Below are 16,278 nucleotides of genomic sequence, written 5' to 3' on the forward strand. Positions count from 1 at the left end.
CCCTTGTACAATGACACTAAAATAAGGACATCACTTGGAGGGCCATTTCTAAATGATATTTGCTTTACAAGAATCCACTCAGCACCTGGTTGTCCAAGTTTTTTCTCAAGCTAAGATGACAGTCAGATACATTACAACAAAGCAACACCCACTCCTTGAGTCATTTCCATGACTGTAGTTTTCTTTTGCATGTGACGGTTTCACGTACTGTACGTCTGTAGTCATGGTGTCGTCTTCAAACAAATCTTGAAATCCACATATGTAATCTCCAAATTGCACATACACTCGCAACTGCAAGTTGCTCACTGTTATTATGTGAAGCCACACAGAGAAGATTTCTTGGCAAGAGGGCAGTAGACTCAACATTTATGTTGTTTCTGTCACAAGTTCTCCGCCCTGCAACCTCGTTTAGCGACATGTTTCCTTCACTTTGTGGGAAAGCACAACAAGCTTGTATATTTTAGTGGTCTTATCAAACAATGGCGGCCTGATCGCTTTTTGCCGGAGAGATAAAGGTAGATCACTTGAGGCTCCTTATGTGCGTTTTCAGGAAGACAAGGCCACTGTTCTTTCATCTGGCAATGAGTTTGGGGCGTTTTTAAAAACTTTTTTTCTACTTTAACCAAAATATTCTAAATTAAGCCGATTATTTCCTGCTGCATGTTTTTGTTGCTGGCATCAAAGCAGCTGCAAGAAGTTCATAAAAGGGTATTTTAACATGGTCTGTTTCTCCCCTCGGCGGGACCACTGCCTGTTGCATGATGCTATTCTGATGTGAGCGGGAGAAACTGGACATGTGTGACTGTCCATGCTCCTGGACAAAAGCACACGGAGCCCCCAGGGGGATGACAGCAGCCCACAATGATGTCATGCGCGCAACAGCCTTGGCCCATTGTAGTCGTCTGGCTGCCCTAATGACTCGCCCAGGACCCCTCCACAGTAGACGGCCCAGGAGGAGTTGGATTCCTGCAAATGAAATGCAAGCCAAGCTCGCAATACTTTGTCTCCGCTCTTCTTTTTCACCTCTCGTTTCTGTCTTCTGTGTCTGGAAACAGCTGCTTGGCATTTTCCGTCCTTTGCTGTGAGATGTTGAGTCTTCTTCCCTCTTTGCACACTGGCCACTTAATTAGGTGTATCTGCACAATCCAATTCAAGTCAACGAACAACAATCCACATTTGGGTCAGCATCAAATTGCACACCTGCGTAGATGCAAAGGATGAGCAGAAAAACGATAAATGGAAGCGTTTTGTGATGATCGTGTGGAATCGATTGTCAACAAAAGTGGAGAGCGGGACTTGGCCGCCACCAGAAGAGGCACTGTTGATTCACTTCCAGTAAGTTTGCTGCCGAAAGAAGACCAGAACGATGTCAGCTATGGGTTGAAGTGGATCCTCCCCCAGAGGAGGTCATAAAAATGTCTCTAAAGGGAGTCTCTAAAGCTATTTTTAAAACGATAAACTAAAGTTTTCCACTTCAATTGTGAGCTGGATGATCGAGCAACATGTCTAAGAAGAAATCCTGCGCTGTTTGCTTGGCAAAGTGCGCAAGAAGAGGCAAGAGCAGTGGCGGGCCAGACTGCTCACAATTTCTTGAGCATACAACACTTCCTGGCTGAGAAAAACATCAGCGTGCTGGAGGGAGTTGAATTCCAAGGGGGAAACCTTTGATTTGGATGTGAAATATATCTTTTGGGGCACCAGGCTGGGACCTTTTCTGACACAGCTCATCCATATACTATATTCCGATCAAAATTGTTCATTACTGCTGGGAGCTTATTCTATTTGCCTGCAGCAGAACGTCTTCATGGTGCGTCCCCATGTTTGCTTTGAACTCTGGGCTCCACGAATTGACCCGAGTCCGCAGACCTCACAGCCCCACTTGGTTTGCATTCCACAAGCATTTCTTCAATTCAGGACCCAAACCATTCAATGATTTATAGACCAGTAGAAGAATCTTAAAATCTCTCCAGCTGACTGTAAAGCCTTGAGGACTTCAGTCTGCTAGTACAACTGTTTTTTTTTCAACTTTGACCACAAAGAAAATGAGACTCCACTCCACTCCCCTCCACCTCAGTTGCTTCAAAACGCAACAAACAACCAATGAATCAGTGAGTATGCCCATCCCTAGTTTTGGCCTTTGCTCAGCTGTATTTGTAGTTTTTCCAATATGCTGGTAGCTCTTACTCACTTCCTCAATTGAAACACAATCTCTGGCCCGTTCAGCCAGTCAGTGTTTCCGAACTCCCACATTCCCAGATCCCACCGTGGCTCCAAAATAAGCTTGTCCATATGAGTTGGTGCTTATGAAAATGACGTGAGAGGAGTGGGTGGCACTTTGAAAGGTGTGCGTCTGGCACCGGATCCTCTTTCACCGTGCCATCCGCCGCTGGATTCCTGCGGTTGAGTCGGGATTCAAGTTGCAGGAGTGCTCGCAGAGGGAAAATTCCCTTTGAAGAGCATGGCTGCCTGCCACTGTTCTCCGCGGTAATGACTTTACCAACATTTGCTCTTTTTCTTTTGCAGCAGCACACACACATGTTCAATTGTTTGCCGAAGGAGCTCCGTGGGCACAATTTTGACTTTGTGACGGCTGTCGAGAGCACCCTAACTGATTGGTCACATTGTTGCAGTGGCGGCTCTGACATCCAGGCGCAATCCTCTCCAGGACGTTCCATGTTGGTTGGGTGACTCACTCGCTGCTTCTTCAAATCAGAAGAAAGCTGCGGTGTCTGATAAGTGGAACTAATGAAGTCAAGATGCTAGAAGTGTTTAGTGAGCATAAACCTAGATTAGTGTTATTTATTGCCTTTCATTTATGTGCCCAACTTTTTTTCCCCTTCACACACACACACACACACACACACACACACACACACACACACACACACACTCTCACATGACTTGTGCTCGTCTTTTCTGCCTGATGTGTGTACATCTGGCTCAGGCACCCACCGCCGCGTCCTCAGAGGAAGAGGGGGATTATGGGAGTTGGGTGAAAGCAGTAAAGTCTGGCTTTTAGCCGTCACCTGGCTATGCGCGCCCTCGGGCTACGATCCCCCAAGTGGGCCACATTTTATGGGCACTTTTTAGTGCTTCTGTAATTCTGTCCTCTGCGCCGTTAATTGGAAAGCAGAGGTCAAGTTAAGTTACACGACTGAGAACATCCAACATGTCTGCAATTATCATACAGCATGTGTGGCTTTGTGTGCAAGCTCAGTCGCACACGCAGAGCTTTGACATGATTCAAGTCTCTAATTGACACATGCCTGTGCCAGTGTGTGTGTGCGTGCGTGTGTGTGTGTGTGTACATAGAGTTTGTGGAGGGTGTCAAGCCGCTCGAATGCATGTGCAGCCTGCAAGGCAGTAGGCCAGAGAAATGCTTTCCCCCTCAGTACAATGGGGGGACGGGTCAGTCGGTGTTGTATCGGAGAGGGGCTTATTCCATATTCCTTATCCCCTGATGCCGTTTGTGCTTATGTGCACTTTGTTTAATGTGGAATTATCATACACCAATTGAAACAACCGCTAGATATCAGATTTATGGACCATTTCTGCTGTGTTTATCTGTTTGTGTTCTTTCTCACAGTTTGAGAAAGTTGTCCAACCAAAGAAAGTCTTGTCAAATCTTTCCTGTGCTTTTTTTTTTTTAGGTATCTGCTTCATGTGGTGTACTTCTATCCCAACTCAGTATGGCATTGCATTTGTTCCTCCTTCTCTCTGGGTGACCTTTTCTCTTTTATTTTTTTGAACTGGCCAGCGTGTCAATGAGCGTGGCCGGCATGAGTAATTGAGGCGTTCGTGTACCTGCATTCCTGTCATTCCTTGTGAATATCGTCCGTCGACGGGGGCTTCCCTCGGCCCCGCATGGACACACAGACAGGAACAAACAGGATGTTGGCCTCAGCAGTGAAGGAATACTTCCTTTCTCTGATTCTTGAGCAATCCCCCGCAGTTATTTTTAACTCATTCCCTCATGCTTCTGTTCACGTTTCCTCGATTTTCCTAGGTTTTGGGCGCCAGTTGATTACAGGCTTCACCCTAAACTGCCTCGCAAGTTCGCTTACAGTACATTACGAGCTTCATGAACATGCGACTCCATCAGGACGGTCAACTCACTATATTTGATTCGTGATCACTTGGCCTTCAAAAAGCCTGGTGATGATAATAGTCTCCAGCCTTTAACCCACTTCATGTGGCCTTGAGAGGCCAGCAAGTGGATGTTCCATTTGGTGAAAAAAATGGGAAGGGAACGTTTACCCTCTCATCAGATTTTGGAAATTGATATTGGAGGTGAAAGTGAGACAAGTCCTCAAATTGAGGAGCCTGATGAGGGAGGAGAAAGTGAGACGAGGGGGGCGTTGTCTTTGACTGACGATACAGGTGGCGATTTCACACTTCCTAACTGGACTTGTAACGCTTATTAAGAAGAGATGTTGCCGGTGTATTTGAGCCATTTGTTCACTACTGGGTGTTAGTTGACTGACTGAATAGTTTATCATTCAATCGAACAGAAGATACTTCTTGGAATTGGTCATTAGAAGCTCATTATCAATCGAATGTTACCACACTAGTATTACTATTATAAGAGTTTGCAAGTAGGAATTTGACTGGCGTCTCACTGTTTTTTTCACACTTTCCTGGAATCTCAAAAGTTAGAGCGACACTTAACACAAGTTTATATCCTCTGTGTTCAAAGACAATGTATTGAGTTCACTTCGGGTGTTTTCAGCTCGTAACACAAAAATACTTTTATGATAGCGTTTCCATTACAAACCTTTTTCCAACAAATGGCAGTCATTCAAGTTGTTCGTGTTACATGTTTCAGAACAGAAAAGCTGTTTCTCTAGATTAGCCATCAGTTTATATTTATGATCAATGTTTGGCTTTGTGCTTTAGTTTTCGTGTTGTTTTTAAGAAAGCTGTCTGTCTATGACACATTAAGTCAATATATTCTGACCAGAGGTTGCACAAGTTCCGATTTTTTGAGTCAAGACTGATGCGATGAAAGGTTGACGTCATTCACATTTCGTCAGTGTGAGTACAACCATTTAAAAAAATGGCAGATGGGAGGGTCTGCTTTACAATCATGTATCTTCAGCGACACTTGAGTGTTTATAGACAGAATTTACTCACAACATGGGCTGTTGAGGAATAGAATGAGAATTTCCAGCTACGCTAATAATAATAATAAGCAGCATGGAAAATCAGTGGATCATGCAAATAATCAGGGACCTCTCAATTCTTTGGTTGGTGGTGCCCGAATAGGTGTTCAAAATCCTGCTTGACTTCTTGACTCGTTCTCCCTCGCTCGACGGAAGCGCCACCATTTCAATCAATTCAGATGAGCGACTCATTTCCTTCAGCGCTCCCATCCGATGCTGCAAGTGGCTCCGCTCTGTCTTCTCCTCAATGTGATTCGCAACCAGTTGACATTACGCTCAAAACGTCATTGTAGAGTCAACAAGTCAAAATAATGATGATACATTTGCAGATAAGTGATGTGTTGATGGATTGCTAAATAAGCTTGTGAGTGAGTATTCCGGTGTTTTGTTTGCAAAGAGGCGGCCCGGTGGCCCAGTGGTAAGCGTGTCAACCTCGCAGTGCAGAAGTACCGGGTTCGATTCCATCTCTGGCCTTCCTGTATGGAATTTGCATGTTCTCCCCGTGCCTGCGTGGGTTTTCTCCGGGTACGCCGGTCTCCTACCACATTCCAAAAACATGCATGGCAGGCTGATTGAACACTCTAAATTGTCCATAGGCGTGAGTGTGAGCGCGGATGGTTGTTCGTCTATGTGGGCCCAGTTCAGAGTGTCCCCCCCGCCTTCTGCCCGAAGACAGCTGGGATTGGCTCCAGCACGCCCCAGGACCCCTGTGAGGATAAGCGGATCAGAAAATGGATGGATGCTTGCAAACGTGAATTAAGAAACTCTCGGGAGCTTTGCTTTTGTTTGGTTACAGTCTTCTAGCATCTTTGTGTAAGATTCCTACTTTGTTGTGACCACCGAGTTCAGATTACCAGTCCAAAGAGCCATCGCCTGATCAGATGTCTGCTCAGAGAAAGGGTGCCGGCGTTTTCTCACACTCTCAGCTCTTACATTAGCGCTGGAAAAAAACACCCACAATTCCTTTGCGCATTGTTCTGCTCAATGTGCGAAGACACGCGTGGTCGTATTGCAGGGCACAGCTTTAGAACAAACTTGACATTAGTCAAGTTGGTAATTTTTAAAAAAATTTCCTGACCTGTACAGGAAGCCCAAGCAGCGCAGTGACGACAATGGCCGCGAGACTTGCTCCATCTCCTCTCATTGTGTTTCCGTGGCCAGGATAAGGGGGAAAGTCAAACAATGTCTTGGTGTCTCATGAATAAAAAGCCAGCTTGATGCAGGGTATGTACCGGTATGTACACCAGTAGATGTTGGGCCGCTTCACACTGATGTCATACGTGTGACGTCATTCTGATGGTTCACCTGAACAGTTAACGTCCTTGCTCACGTCACCCATTGTTTCCAGAAATGTGCGCTGTGTCATCCTGGGGGGTTGCGTCGGTGTCTTTCTGTAGGCGTATGCTGCTATTTATGTCTCTTTTATTTTTCTCACTTTCGTTTCCCCCAGGCGCCCTCCAACCCAATCACTCTTTTGTTTTCTTTCCACAGTCGACAAGCTTTCCAAAGGTTAGGGTTATTTGCCATTCATCGCGTATTCATTGAATATTCTTTGTAAATTTGAGAGGGTGGCTACTTTGAGTCCCCATTGCTGCTACACGAAAAATAAATGTCTCAAACTTGTACAGTATATGTTTTAGAAAACATGTGAGGGATTAAAGTTCACGAAAATTTTTGATCATGTCACGTGGGCTACAAGGTCAATTTCAAGGTCAAATTATCGGTGAAAATGTCAAGTGATGAAAATATGCACCAATCTTCTCAATGATCCCTTTCCAACACAAAGTTCACAAAGCGAGGTCTATAGAGGGATATTGAAGATTAAAAGGGAATGTGAGCATGAATGGTTGTTTGTCAATATGTGTTCTGTTATTGACTGGCAATAAGTCACCCAACAAGTTAGTCGCGATAGACTCCAGCCATTATGAGTAGAGTGCAACAGAAAGTGGATGGATTTCAAATTTAGGATAAGGCCAAGTAGAAGTACAATTCCACAAGATGTAAAATCAATCAATCAATCAAAGACATTGCCGATACTCTCCCCAAAATGTGTCCATATTTAATGATCTATTCTGACGCCTGGTCGTCTTCAGCTGAGGTCCTTGATCCATCTTCCAGGCGAGCCCACCCTGATGGGCCGACGCTGGGAGTTGTTTTGGGTGAAGCTGGCCGTCTGCGTCCGCTCTGTTGTGAACCGTGTAGCCGCCCACTCTTTTCCCTCGAAGCTGATGACAGCCACGTCTAGTCTGTGAGAAAAAGGAAACACACTTTGCAGTGCCAGCTGTGATAATGGACCATCAGCACACTGTAAAAATATATTCAGAGCCAGTATGGCCATGGAAATAAATGAATGAAGAATTTTTTTTTTTTTTTTGCTCAAGGCCAAAGGTCAAAAGACGAATTCAAGGAGGAATTACACAATTTAAAACAATTCCAAGGTGTCCTGATAAAATGTCTCAGGCAATCTTCTGTCAAGCTAAAGGGGGGAGCTAAAGGTTGCAACCAGGCAACCGCCGACTCACTGTATCTCTCATGTGACGATGGGCCCTATTTCTGTTGCCCAGCGCAAGTCTAGCACAAAGCGCAGTCTAACTGTGTCCATGGGTGGAATTTTCTTTTTCAATTTTTTTTTTTTTGGGTGTTCTCATAGACGGTACAGTTAGAAGCGTAGGTGGGCGCCATTGTGGGGGTGAACACAGCCTACCAATGGAAGCGGCTCCTCTCATTCCCTTGAAGTTTGACGATTGTGAGTGCTGATAACTAGTTGAATGGGTACCCTTCCTACTGCCCAAAACCAGCCGGAATAGGCTCCAGCACGACACTTCAGAGGATAAAACGGTTCAGATCATGGATGTAGGGAAGATTTTTTATTTTTTGCAACAAATCTGCTGTGTTACTGAAGACTCTTCCAGGGCAGGGGGTATTTGCCCCTCCATGTCCAAACCGCAAATAAATCGCGCTCACGAGGTGGATTCACAAGTGACTAATTTATATCTCCCCACATTTTCAGTAAAAGGTAGAGAACAAAAGATTTATTTGGTTGTTTAATTTGATACTTTAGGGCTGGACAGGAATGGAAAAGAAACTGGAGGTTCGAAGAAAAAAAGCCTTAAGCAGTTGCTCAGCTGACTATTTTTATTCATGTAAAAGCACAGCTGAAAATAAATTATGGATTTTATTGCAAGCATCTATCTGTATGATATCAGCTGGCACCTAAGCCTTCTGTAGGATGGACTGTAAAAGAGAGCTGGGTTTAGTTTGGCACATGTTGCAGTTCTCCCCTATCCAAGTATAAAGCTGAGAGAGATCATGTCGGAAAACATTTCTGCCTCTTTTCCAGTCATCTCTCTGGGATCGTCCAGTGGGAATTGAAGGTCATAAAGCCAGCCAAGGCAATGTCGTAAATCAGCACGGGTTAGGAAGCCCGCCAGTTCAGGGCAGTTCGGTTTGCCCAATCCAATGGCCAGTTGTGCTGCAGCACCCCGCCTTCCTCACCTTCCCCTTTATTTGTGGGGGTCTGAGCAGCATTGCAGACCGAAATCCACACCCGGCCCAACAACTTCTGAACCCCTTAACTGCTTTACCTTTTAAGCCGAACCCTTTCCTTTGTCTGCCTGTTTTCCATTTGGCTCAAGTGAGTATTTCGTGATATGGCTTGTCGTCACCCTATCCCATTGAGACTACTTCTGGTGTGCAAAATCACGTTAAATCAGTCGGACTTGTCAGATGTCATCATTTTACTGCTCAGGTCACCCTTACTGTGCGTGATGCAAGTGCCAACAACAACAAGCCTTAATCGGCTATTCAGCTCCGCAGCAGCATCTCTCAGCATTCTCTCACACTCTCTGTGGGCTGTGCCACCTCCAGGAAAGAAGTCCAGCCAACAGTTCATTTTTACGCCATTCTACTACGGTTGTGCTTTGAGATACGTAAACTCGACTGAAATGTTTTTCGACATGCGACCTGTCATTCGACCGTTTATTATTATTTTTTTCACTTTGACTTGCCAGAAAAAAAAATTGATACGATTGCCATATGATGGTAATGGTCTGAGCTCACTTGTAAACAAGCAGCAGTTTGGCATATAGTGAAATTTTTTCAAAAAGGGGGCTCCAAGCTCTTTATTGCCACTGCCAGTTGAAGTTTAATATTCAAGCTAAACATAAAACGAAGGGAAGTGCACAGGCTGTGTTTCAAACAACGTAGCTTTTTCGAAGGAAACCTTGCTTAGCTTAATGCTAACAAACAATGCAAAACGTGATACACGGGTTGACTGAACTAGATAATGGTTAACATTGCCATGCCCAATCGCTGTCAGGACATGGTATTCTGTACAACATAGTAATGTACTGTATTTATGACAAATGAGAGAGGGCATGTGAGATGAGGTCACATTAACTACTGTCAAAATTACAAATTTTCAGGAAAAAAAAAACCCATAACATGCCAGGTTGCTTGAGTTCCCTTAACATAGTGTGATGAAGTTGTATTACTATCATATAGCATTGCACACTCACATCACCCCCCCAGAAAGAAATATTAGACTAGATTTATATACAGGGGCATCTGGAGTTGTCTCCCGATAGCTCCGCCGGCAGCTTACAACAGTGGCCCCACCCCAATGATGGAAGAAGATATTGACGGTTATCAAACCCGTTCATCAGGTTGCATATTGTACGAGTGCTGCGTTTGAGCTGGATTTTACTCTGAAATGCACCAGGGGGCAAACCGTGACCCAGCCCACCAGCTATTGTTAGCCATTTTCTATAAGGAGAAAAAAAAATGTCTCAAATGTCAAAGGATGGAAAAGGCTTGGCACCAAAATCAAAACAAAGCTTTGCATTGAATGGAGTCAGGTCAGAGCAGAAGGGCCTCGTTGGAGGAGAATATGTGGGTAGTACATAACAAGCGCCAAACATTTTTCACATTTCTGTAGTATTTTACCCCCTAAAATGGTCCGAGCAGTAAATAAAGCATATCTGCTCGCTCCCTTGCTTCTTTTTTAGATTCTTATAAACACAGGAAGTGCTGAATTGGATCTCTGCAGGAGAAAGCAAAATGAAGTTAGCTAAATGTAGTTACTCGGTTGAGGTCATCAAGGAAATATCCTCTGTGCTTTTCGACTGCTTCATTCGAGCTTCTTACATTTGTTATTGTGATTTTTCACCCCTTTCTGGCTATTTAGGCTGACACGTATCTGTGCCTCAGGCGTCAACTGACTGAAATGAATGAAAGGCCATCAGACTGTTTTATAACTCCTCGACAGTAAATCCTCCACAGACACTACACCAAATTGATTTGTTCCTTATTTCAAACCCAGTAAGAGTACATTAGATGTTACTTTTCTAAATGAAATCCATGTATGTGTCTGCTGTATTTCCTTTCATACAGTCCCAATTAAGTAAGAAAAAAAAAGCCCCCTGGTTCATTGCTTGTGCATCAGTATGCATGACTGGCTGAGGAAAAAAAAAACAGCTCGGCCCCAGGCCTGCACAGATGCCGGGCCTGATATCTGGATTTAATAGAGTTGTGTTTTTTGTTGATCAGCCTTGTGTTACATAATCAGGGTGGCATTGGGACAAAACCACTTAGTGCGATCGGTAATTGTCATGTCCAGTACTTGTTTTTCTCGTACAACAAAATAATATGAAGAATTTGTTTTTTACCATCCATCAAATCTGTCTTGTGTTCATGATGCTCATAGAGTGTAATAAAGGTAAATGTGGAAGATGCCGGGTGCTTGGATGCTTCATGGATGTTTCCCAGAAGGATTAAAAAATAAAAAGGAGGAGTACGCTTTGGGTCAGACTAGAGAAACGAGTTGTGATCAGATGTACTTCTATAAACACCACACATTCCAGTTGTAATTCTGGACATCTGGTATGCATGTTGCTTCTCTTTTTCTCTCCTGTGTGTCTTTTGTTCAAATCAATTTATCAACATCTGCATTTGCTTCATTGGTTGCTTCCGGCCATTTTTTTTTAGCAAGCTAGGACTGTTTATTTTTATGCAAGAATGTAATTTAGAGCTGTTTTACTATTACTTTTACTATCTGTTGACAGTGATCTCGAAGATGAAATGTTATCTCATTCATGATGATCAGTGTTTTTGCAAAGACAATGCTGTTTTTGTTTGACACTCTTCTGGAGCTTTATAAAGCTTACACATATTCGAAACATCATTCAGTATGATGCACCAATTGGAGTGACCTGTGAGTGTACGTGGACGCAACAGCGATGCACTCGTGTGTTTTTAGTTCGGTGCAGACAACGTGATTCATGAGCAGGCAATGTGGTTCTAGCGTTGAAAAATCGGCTGAAAATGCTGTCATGTGAGATTCCCGTAAGTGTCATGAGAGCTTTTTGTGCACATGAACACATATTTTGACCAGCTCTGTGGACGTTGTGGGTTCACACATCAGTGTGTTGCGCTTTTGACCAGAGACGGTGTTCAAGAGTTAAGTTGGCAGGTCATTGGTGGTTTTGCTCATGAGGGGCACTGTTGATATTGTGGTAAATGAGGGATGCCGCTGCAAACAAGCTCTCAAGTTTCGTTAAAGGAAATCAATTTACATCCTGTTTACAAGTTTAATTAGCATTTTTTACAGACAATTAGTTGCTCTGGAGTAAAAAATTGCATCAGTCAATAAGTGCATCACGAAGAAGAAAAAAGCATGTTTAAGTCGCACTGGACTTTAAGTCGGAGTTTGGCGGGAGATTTATTTTATAAAAACCGAAAGCAAGAACAGTAAAGCTGTTGGCTCCCAAAATCACTGTTCCCTAAATGTGTTAACAGTCGTGAACGAATTCCATTTGGGTTCGAAATTTCCACTTTCTAACTACGGAATTTTATTTCTTTTTAGTTTAAAATGGCATATCTTAACTGGAATCCCGCATCGCGTTGTGGCCTTTTGCTGCTGTAAATAATAAATCTTTGGCTGCCGCATGCTAAGCTAGAGAGCTAGCTACATACATAACACGCTATGACGCCATGACTTCTTATTTTTCCTCTTGCATTTCTTCTGACTTTGTTTTGGCAGATGTCAAACTATTTTGGTGCATTGCCACCATCTTCACCTTTAAGCTAAGCCATTTTAAACTAAAATGAAAAAAAAACCATTGTGTAATTAGAAGCAGAAGTTCGAAATCCAATCAGAACTCGTTTGCTGCCGTTAACACGATTAGGGAACAGGGATTTCGGGTACCAGTCCGAGGTATGATTACAATTTATACAAATTGCACCTGAGTATAAGTCAGAGAACCAGTCAAACATAAAAAAAAAGTCCAAACGATAGTCCACTTCCAAACTGTCATTATGAGGACCTAAAATATGTTATGTCTTCAAACGAAATACGAGCAGTTTGAGTTTAATTTCGGCAAAAGTAAACTTGCAGCTTTGGGCCATGTGGTGTTTTTTAATTTATTTATTTTTTTCTCAACTGCAGATTTAGCTGACACTCTGGGTTCTGATTGTGGTTGTGGTGGTTAAAGGGCAAGCTTGGTCTCACTCCTGAGACTGAGGACCATCTCCTGCGGTAGGGTGCCGAATGCCAACAAAGGAAGTGAGATCATCATGAAAATCCCCCAAATTTAAACGGGGCTGTGACGTTGGTAGCGCAGGCCTGTAAAGTTTCTGGCACTCACTCAGCCGTTGCAAATTGTAAAATTAACACCCATAGTTGACTTCACTGCCAACTTTTGGGTTGGATTTAACGGCGACTGTCAAATGTATTTACACTACCTGAACATGCTGAGCAGACGAGAAAGGTCCCAGCTCTTTCATGACACAACAGCCATCATTTTCAAACCCAATAATTTAACCAGTTACAGTATATTAAATAGCTACTACGTATATTTGGTACTATAAGCTAAATTTGATAATGGGAGTAGAACCCAATTTTCTGAGTCATTTCGTTCTTTGACCAGCAGAATTCAAAATAAATGAACTAAACGGTCTCCTAATCATCCAAATTATAACTGTTCATCTTCCAGTTATTGTTTGAGTAAATCTCTCCATTTGGATGTTTTTGAGTGTGTGTGTGTGTTTTGAGATCTTTGTCACTTAGTGAAGGCAACCGGTTTCATTGTGCCAGATGTTGCGCCAACTCATGAAGATGCTAACTTTGAGGTCTGTACACTGTATATCTTTTTTTCAGAACTCTATGAACCTGCCTCCAGACAAAGCCCGGCTTCTCAGGCAATATGACAATGAGAAGAAGTGGGACCTCATTTGTGACCAGGTACGTTCGACTTAACACATCTGCACGTCTTCAGTCTACTCAACTTAATGCAGAAATAAAACCACACGCATGTATCTATTTTGGCCCGCAGGAAAGGTTTCAAGTGAAGAATCCACCTCACACTTACATCCAGAAAATACGAGGCTACTTAGACCCCGGTGTCACCAGAAAGGTTGGGAACTGTTTTCACAACAAAGCATCCAATCACAGCTTCCCAAAACGTGTACGTAAATTGGCACTCGGCTTTCTTTGTGTCTCCCAGAAGTTCCGCAGGAGGGTACAAGAGTCCACCAAAGTCTTGAGGGAACTGGAGATATCTTTGAGGACAAACCACATTGGGTAAGTGTCCATTTTCATGCTCTACATCTGTTTCTTACCGGGTAACGCGAAAGGAAAGCCTGGTATTGTTTTCCCTCGTGAAGAGTAGACCTGTCTTTGCTCTTTGTGGTGCCCGGATCTCTCTCCCATTGTCTGAAGTTGCCAAGCTCCGCAGCTCCACTTCATAGGGCCGAGCCTCCCAATACCCAGATGGTAGCCATTGTGTTGCCGCGTCCACTCCCCCATCAAATGCTGAACAGGAAGCTTTGTTGTGTGTGCCAGAAGGACAGGAAGACTGGCCAGCCAACCTTTGAAAAAAGAAAAACACACACGAGGATGCTTGGAAGTTTACACATTTTACACCTATTACAGCAAACTATTGTGGTGTACATTAGTGACATCCCAACTCTTCAAGCATTTTAGCTCGATTCTTACCTTCATAAAACCATGCGCTGCAGTAACTTGCTACTCGTGAAAAACGCCCAAACCTTTACGTACCATTGTAACCGTAACCTGTCTACTCTCTCTGGCTTCGATGCAGTTTCCAGCAGAGACAACAAAAGCCATCTGTAATTCAATATAAAACTTCACAAGTGACGTCAAATCGTACGTGTTCGAGAGATGCAGAAATAACAGAATCACACGGATTGTACTTGTTGCAATGCTGAATTCATTGAGCGCAGTCCTGACTGGGCTAATGGAAAAATTGTATGAATGGCTACGCAATCATTCAGAGAGCCGTCTCCAAGGAAGCCAGACAGACACAGGGTGTACATCCTGTGTTTTCACACTTTAAGCAATGGCTACATAAACGTGAATTGTGAAGCAGCATGTGTAGACCGACAATAATCTCTGACCAGACTCGCTTTTATCGATCAAACTTGAAAACCAAACAATGAAAATATCTCAAAAACCCATTTGAGATAAAAGACAATTTTGAAATCAGCGTAAAAAATACGTTTCAGGACACATAAAACCATCTCTGATTAAAATGTTCTCCTGATCAGTGTAATCTATCCTCTTCGAAGAACAACTGCTACTGGGGTGTAACTTGCTGCATCACTTACAGTGTTGGTAAAAGTCTTCTTTGATTTGATAGACAACCCCAGGGGCCAAGTTGCACGCATCAGATGGAGCCGTAATGAAATAATTGTGATGCACAAACTGTTAAACGCTTTACATTCTATTCAATTATGTTATTGCTATGTGATTTTTACATACATTATTACATTATACTTTTGGAACAGATTTATGGCATTTCGATGAGGCCGGATCATTTGAGATCAAGTGTTTTCAGTCACGAATTCCAAGGCACCAATATGTAAGGATTGTGAGACTGCTCTGTATTTACGATAAATGCTTTGCATTTCGGAAAAACAGTCCCATCCGGTGGCACCCTTTGCTGTAAATGTAGAGTTGCTGCTGGTGTTTCAGTAGCAGAAAGATGGCTTCAAGTTTTCCAGTGCGTTTGTGTGACCAAAAGAGAAAAAAAATGCTTTCAATGCATTTCCCAGAGGAGGAATAAGATGGGCTGCTTTTTAGGAGTGTGTGGACGGAGCGCTTGGATGCTCCATTACTGTGTCTGAGTCTCATTCCTGACATGGCCAAGCAAATGTGAGCTTGGCGCGGCCGGCTGCTGTGCGAAGGAGGGGTCAGAGGCAAAGGGGGGGGGGACTTTCTAGACAGGAAACCAGTGATCATGCCTGCCTCCAAGCAATCATTCAAATAAGAAAGATCTCTGTCTATTGAAGGACCTTTTTTTCCTGTTACCCGAAAACAACCTTGTGTTTGGTGTGAACTCAGATTCTCCAACCATATTCCCTTCACCTTCTTTTTCTCTATGTTTTGAGTTTCCATACAAATGTGAGTTCAATTGTGTGGAAATCGGAGGCTGTGTCCTCGTTTGCTTTCCGTTCCATCTTTGCCAAGATCTTCCTGTCAGGAAAGGGGAGACCCCCTTCAAGCTAACTCAAAGGATAATTAATATGTTACTAATGAGAACCACAAAGGTTAATTGCTGTCACTGTGTATGACCACACACACACACACACGAGTGTGTCCTCTTGATTTCTGTGCCCTCTCTGTGCCCCCCATGTGATAGGTGGGTGAGGGAGTTCCTCAACGATGAGAACAGAGGTCTTGATGTCTTGGTGGAGTACCTCTCCTTTGCCCAGTGTGCTGTCATGTGAGTATTTTTACACACAACCGCGCCTGCTGATTTTTGCCATAAACGTCCTAAAAGGAATAGGGTTGGGCTGCAGCCGCATAGTAAGCACGTTACGTTCCTGCAGGGCCTAATGAGCTGCTTGTGCATCGAAAATGTGCATTCTTTGGATGTCTTTGTTTACCTTGTTGCATACTCGGCAAGCTGAATGTGGGCACACGCTACAGTACATTATGTGGACAAAAGTTTTGGGGCACTTGGTCATTACACCAACAGAAAATTTTTTCCTTCTCCTCTGGGAAAATGATTGGACGCAGTCCCTGTTACAGTGCCCCCCCCCCCCCCCCCTATCATGCAACCATGCCCTCCTGCACTTGATGTGCTCACTTGGACAC

General features: G+C 43.6%; 1 protein-coding gene across 6 annotated transcripts in view; it reads left to right on the forward strand.

Annotated features, from left to right (window-relative positions):
• Positions 1 to 16,278, forward strand: part of fmnl3 (formin-like 3) — a 33,783-nt gene that overhangs the window by 1,345 nt on the left and 16,160 nt on the right. For 5 of the 6 annotated variants that reach the window (XM_086121829.1, XM_086121847.1, XM_086121839.1 and 2 more), the window contains exons 2-5: positions 13,318 to 13,401; positions 13,493 to 13,573; positions 13,664 to 13,740; positions 15,821 to 15,904. In XM_086121829.1, the coding sequence (XP_085977955.1) occupies positions 13,318 to 13,401; positions 13,493 to 13,573; positions 13,664 to 13,740; positions 15,821 to 15,904 (326 nt within the window). Of the gene's footprint in view, positions 1 to 12,607; positions 12,697 to 13,317; positions 13,402 to 13,492; positions 13,574 to 13,663; positions 13,741 to 15,820; positions 15,905 to 16,278 lie in introns of those variants that run through there. The other variant, XM_086121856.1, reaches the window with a different exon arrangement.

This window comes from Hippocampus guttulatus, chromosome 1, assembly GCF_054856545.1.
Source record: "Hippocampus guttulatus isolate MCC_2025c chromosome 1, RoL_Hgut_1.0, whole genome shotgun sequence".
Lineage (NCBI taxonomy): Eukaryota > Metazoa > Chordata > Actinopteri > Syngnathiformes > Syngnathidae > Hippocampus > Hippocampus guttulatus.